This window comes from Pseudorca crassidens, chromosome 4, assembly GCF_039906515.1.
Source record: "Pseudorca crassidens isolate mPseCra1 chromosome 4, mPseCra1.hap1, whole genome shotgun sequence".
NCBI lineage: Eukaryota > Metazoa > Chordata > Mammalia > Artiodactyla > Delphinidae > Pseudorca > Pseudorca crassidens.
The window spans coordinates 136,445,209-136,451,208 of record NC_090299.1 but is presented as its reverse complement, the minus strand read 5'-3'; the positions used below and the strand labels follow the sequence as shown (position 1 = coordinate 136,451,208).

The window sequence follows — 6,000 nt, the reverse complement described above, 5'->3', positions numbered from 1 at the left end:
TTTTTCAATAAAAAGGAATGCTCTGGTTTCTGAACGGGCTCCCACCTCTGAGGGAGCCAGAAGATGGCATTTGCTCCTTCAATATATTTCTCCTGTGTGATTTGAGACACAAATCTACCAAGATTCTTACAGCGGAAGTAGGCACCACACCTGAGAGCCCAAGGCCCTTCGAGCAGCCACTTCAAGTCAATCTGTGATGCATTGGGGTGGACCCAGCACCTAGAAGACAGCATGGTAATTGTGCATGTAAGTCCCCCAGCAGACTCAGGGAAAGGAGGAGATTTCTTTAAGTTCATGCACATTTTATTGAGTAGTAATATAAAATGCTTTTTTCTTTTTCATTGTTACAAGTGCATGCTTTGATTGCCAACATTTCAGAAGTCAAATTACAAAGGCAAGGCTTTAGGCTGTAGTGAATTACTTGGGCACTTATACAATTGTTAAAAAATATGAATGGACTTTTGTTGTTGTTGTTGTTTTCAGAATGAACCAGTTGTAACCCGTAACTGATATACAAAGGGAAAAAGTGAAAAAAGTACATATTTTGTGGCACATGACAGAACCTAACAAAATAACTCAACTGTTATGACATTAACAGTTACCATGCATTTAGAGTTTCACATGTAACTATGAACTTATTTAAATTTCACAAGGTTTGCTAAACATGCTAACCATCTATATGTGCACTGACAAGCTTATGTTAAAAACTTTTAAGAATACTCTCCCCTTTAGATTTTTTCAAAGCTTTTTTTTTGATTACAAAATTTCAAAGGCATGAAGCATTTTAGAGAATATAAAGTACGCCAGTATACATACATTTCCAGTATATGTCAGACCACTAAGCGCATTACAGTCCCATACAGGCCGATACAGCCATTTTTTTCCTTAAAAAACATGCATAGGCAGATTTTTTTTTTTACAGAATATAGATGCTTTATCACTGTACTTAATATGGTGTCTTGTTTACTATACTTAAAAATGCACCACTCATAAATATTTAATTCAGCAAGCCACAACCAAGACTTGATTTATCAACAAAAACCCCTAAATATAAACAGCAAAAAAAAAAAAAAAAAGAGATAGATGTAATTATTCCAGTTTTTTAAAACTTAAAGAAAAGGTATTCATTGCCAAAGTAATAAGATAAGTGTTATATGGAAACAAGGGCATTCAAGCACACTAAAGAAACCTGAGGTAAGCATAATCTGTACAAAATTAAACTGTCCTTTTTGGCATTTTAACAAATTTGCAACATTCTTTTTTTTTTTTCTTTTTCTGCTTTTTTTTTTTTTTTTTAAGACTGCCTAATTCATTTTATAGCCATTGTCTGACAAGAGTAGCAAAACATTATCAATAAATAGTCCTTATTTAGTTTGTACATCATTTTGTTAAAAATGTTTGATGTCATCCATTTTTAGTGCTGCAACTGTAAACGTACAATAGAGTAAGAAATTAGACAAAGTTTTCGTGTCCAGTAACATAATAAAAGACCTCTCATTAACCTATCTAGAAGTCCCCGATGCAGTAGGAAAACATGTTCATTCCCCTAACATTGCAGTATATACTAGCATTAGCTTTCTTTTTAAATTGTTTTTCCTATAAGCATTTTTAAAAGGCATACCCAAAAGAGGTGTTTAATCATAACCCTCACCAAAATATAGTTTATTATCTCTCTCCCTCTTTTCTAATGATAGTGTAAACTGAATCCAACTCCTGGCCCCAGAGCAAGTAAGCTACCATCAGAGGCAAGAACATCCAACTGCTGATATGCAGCAATCCCATCACGCCCTGCAGCTCCCAAAAAAAAAAAAAAAGAACAGGAAGTGGTCACTGGATATTGCTGCTATTACTGCCATTGCTGTCCGTGCCGTTAGTCTCTGAGGCGAGAGTCTTGTTGATGGAGTTAAGGTTGGTGTCAGAGGGCATGGCATCTCTGCGAGGTGGCATCCTCTCGTTAATTCGATCTAAGCCCTTGGCCTCCTCGAAGCTAGTGATCTTATGTTGTGGTGAAAATCCTTTGATAGCTAAACAGAAAATCATTAAAAAAAAGAAAAACTGGGTTAGTCAGAGGAAAACAAAGGGCACAGCTGTTGTAGCAGGTGATGTTAGAGATTTCGCAGTGAGAGAGGGAATCCTTTAGTAGAGAACAAAGTGACGGGACCTGAACACAGCACAACAGACTCCTTACCATACCTGAAGATAACCGAGATGTTTGGTAACAGCCAATGTCTCTTGCCAACCAAAATGTCCTCTTCCAAGTTAGTAAGATGTAAACGTTTCTCTTGTCTTCATGGAAGTTTAGATCCACGAAGTGGTACGTAAAGAGAAAGGCTGCTACCAGGGATAGGTCTCTAGGCCCAGCATAGACTGGCCACATCGTTGGCACAATTACTGTATCAAATGCCCTAACCTAGAAAGAATGGAAATGGCCCTGATTTTACTATTCCATTGTGCTAGTAATGGCAAATTCAGGAGAATCACTGAAGCAGCTAGACCTAAAAATCTAGTGAAGAGTTTAGAGCAGAAGCTAAAAGAAGCTATAAAAGGCATGAACTTGGGGCGTTTCCATGCCATCTCAGGATCCCAGGAAGACTTGCTTGGCAAACAACTCAACAGTGGCATGAAAAAAAATGAAATTATAAACTCCTGCTTCTCCACTCAACTTTGGAAACGTGGAGTGGGGACAAGGTAAAAGAAACTCATAAAAATCAAGATCAGATCACTAAGTAGAAAAACTCTGTCTGCCCTTCAGCAGCAAACAGGTCAAACTGATGTTCATCTGGTCCATTACTGCCTAAATCAAAGAAAAACTCTTTCTTAGTAGATCAACGTAGACGTAAGTGCTGGTTCAAGAATAACAAGGGGAAAATGCTTCTTTCAACTTTTAGCAAAAATGGATGGGAATGGTTTTGGCCTTATTCAGTGAAACCATGGAATTCACAAAGGGGGAGCATTGATACTTGTTTTTTTTCAGTAACCCTAGTGTGCTCCAGAGATAGAGAAGGCATTTGTGCAAGAAACTTAATGATTTCTTCAGTAGGTGCACCAACCAGTGAGCTGAAAATAAAGTACACAGATGGGGAACCAATGACATCAGTTTGCTTTACTCCCTGTGAAAATGCAAGCCAGACACTGACGGGCCAATCACCAATGCTGAATTGGGTCGCATCTCCATGGCTGATGAAGGACAATTTCATTGTACCTTTATCCTTCCTACCCTATTTGAGAAAAAAAGGAAAGCAGTTTCAAGCTGAAACTTTGCTAGCCACTCCCACACAAATGTACAGTGCCTTTCATTAGTATGGACGAGATTCTTAAAAGATAGACACACTTGCTTCCAAACTCATTAAACGATGAGAAACAGTTTGTTCCCCCTCTGCATTTTAAAGGTTAGCGTCATGGTGATTAGTCAACTATGAGAGGAAGAAGATGGGGAAATGGGAAAAGACCAAGGCCCAAAGCAAAGCGTCTTAATTCTTCTCTCATTCAGTCATAAATCGCAAAATAATAGAGCTGTCTGATGAGCACCCACCCTGAAAATGAACTCAATGATTTTGAGGGACAAAAGTAGTACTCTATTGTTTTGCTAAACTGCTGTGAATATCATTCCATCATAGTTAATACATATAAAAAGTTGGTCATCATAATTGATGAAGCGATTTTACGAATTGAAATGGTAAAAGTGGAATCTCTCTTTTAGGTTGTTTAAGGTTTTAAAATAAAGCCAATAGGGTGAGAGCATAGAAATTCAAAATCTAGCGAGAGCAATGGCTATGTCCGGAATGGGGCTCCATTTCTAATCATTTCTGTCTACCCTGGTCTGGAAGAATGTGTGCTCTGCTGTAGTTGCTGGTCAGACGATGGGTATTAGCAATTTACATTGGTAGTATACTTAACACAACACAAGAGTCACAGAAACCACAGAAAACAGCCAAACTATCAACAAGAATGCACACTGCAGATTAGAATTTGCCAAGAGGAATAGAGAATTCCCACATAAATAGCAGTTTATTCACTGCTATTTAGGAAGCAGTTGTATTTTCTCTTACAGTGCTATCATTTCCCCTACCGTATCCAAATCACGTACAAATTAAAGAAACTAAAGTGGCACATTTTACATCATATCAAAGCACCAGAAAACACAATTTTGGGAACAATAAAACGTTATCTTGCAAGAACAAAATACAACTGAAAAATTTTGTTTTAAAGGGGAACTTCAAATTATTATTCTTTTTAAAATTTCCAGAGGGCGTGGTATGTATCAGATTAAAAACTATTTGGATAGGTAGTCCTCTCCTAACTCTACATTTCAAAAGCACTTGATTCAAAAGGAATTGCGAGAGGGTCCACTCTATTGTCCTCGAGCAGTGCTGGGACACAGTCGGTGGTGAATATGTCTCGTTTCTCCTGAAGCACCCGGCACAGTGCCTGGTGCCAAGAAGGCACTCGGTGGCTATTAACCAGTTGAGTGATGACTCAATATTCCCTATGCTCGTTACCGGCCACTTCTACAGCCACTAGATATTTTTGAACTCTTTAGAATATTTTGCTGATGCTAACCGTCCTACAAATACCAGTACGTTAAAATTTCTAAGACTAGCAGAACTGTTTACCTCGTACACAGCTGTCTCTTGTTGGAATATTTTTTGGAGACAAAAATTAATGTTGAACTACAACAAAGCACTATTCCAATGAATTTTTTTTCTAGAAATTTCTGAAGACTAGACTTAATAAAGCTATTTTTATTCTCTCCTTTTCAGTGCCGACTGAAAGTGATTTGAGGGAGGGACATGGTTCAGCTCAAAGAATATTGTTCTATCCATTGTTTGTCAAAACGGCTGCCATAAACCCCACCCCACATCATTCAAGATCTCTAATCCTTTTGTTTTCCGTGATTATACTAGGATCATTGTATACAAAGTCAAACATAGCTTTAAGGGAAAAAATAACAAACAAACAAACCGGAAAAGGACATTTTCCCCTTTAAAGCAAGAACATGTTGGTTAATACTGAGCCACAACTGTTAGCCCAACACCCACACACTCTGTACAAGCTACAGCAAAAAAAAAGAAAAAAAAAAAGAAAAGAAAAGAAAAGAAAGAAAAAGAAAAGAAAAAGAAAGAAAGAAAGAAAGAAATGAATACACCCAGCAGAGCCCTTGTCTGTTGCAGGTACAACAGAAAGGGGACTGGCCAATTTACCTTCATCAGCCTCAATAGCCTCAACAGTAGCTGAAGAGAAGAAAGGGGGTGCAAAATGAATGAGAAAAATGAGCAGAGGATTTTTAACTCTAAGAACACATCAGTGACGATCAAGGGCGCTAAGAGGATTAATGTTCCTGTAAGTGCTGGTTTCTGGCACAGACAAAATAGAAATACTTCAAAGAAACGAAAAAACACCACGAAAATGATGGGGGTTTTTTCTTGTTTTTTTTTTAACGAGCTGGCTACACGTATCTGAGTGACATGATTTGGATTTTGTTCACTAAATACAGGAGAAAATGATTAATCCTTTAAGAAAACACTCAGGAAAGGTTTCTTGGACTTAGACTGAATCTACAAGGGACTAGGTCAATCGAAAATGTGAATCTGACTCACATGAAGTATGATAAACCCACTGCTACGATTGGTAATTTATAGTTTTAAAATGCCCCCAAAATGGCAGAGCTTGAAGTGTTGTCATAATGTCAGTGGAATAATTCACACTATTTAATATTAAATGGCACGATTTCCTAGTGGAATAGAAAAGCAGGGGGGATGCAAATTTAGAGTTGCGTCTGAGTTGGTAACACATGTGACCCTTTAAACACAAACATCGAGCGTGTTTCGAGAGGGAGGGAGAAAGGGAAGAGAAAGAGGTTGGGGATGGGATAGCCTGGACTTCTTTTGCCAGGTAACCCAGTTTAAAATCAGTTTTCCTCATTGGAATAGCATTTTTGGAAACAAAATTCTTGAAATGTTATAATCACGTGATAATATGCCAGTAGCAGCAATAATTCTA

At 37.8% G+C, this 6,000-nt stretch overlaps 1 protein-coding gene across 4 annotated transcripts in view; it reads right to left on the bottom strand.

Annotated features, from left to right (window-relative positions):
• Window positions 1–281: 281 nt before the first annotated feature.
• PPP3CA (protein phosphatase 3 catalytic subunit alpha) overlaps window positions 282–6,000 on the bottom strand; it is a 295,722-nt gene continuing 290,003 nt past the window's right edge. For 3 of the 4 annotated variants that reach the window (XM_067736859.1, XM_067736860.1, XM_067736862.1), the window contains exons 13-14: window positions 5,202–5,231; window positions 282–2,024 (exon numbers count right to left, since the gene is read on the bottom strand). In XM_067736859.1, the coding sequence (XP_067592960.1) occupies window positions 1,828–2,024; window positions 5,202–5,231 (227 nt within the window). In that variant the 3' untranslated portion in view covers window positions 282–1,827. The remainder of the gene's footprint in view (window positions 2,025–5,201; window positions 5,232–6,000) is intronic. The other variant, XM_067736861.1, reaches the window with a different exon arrangement.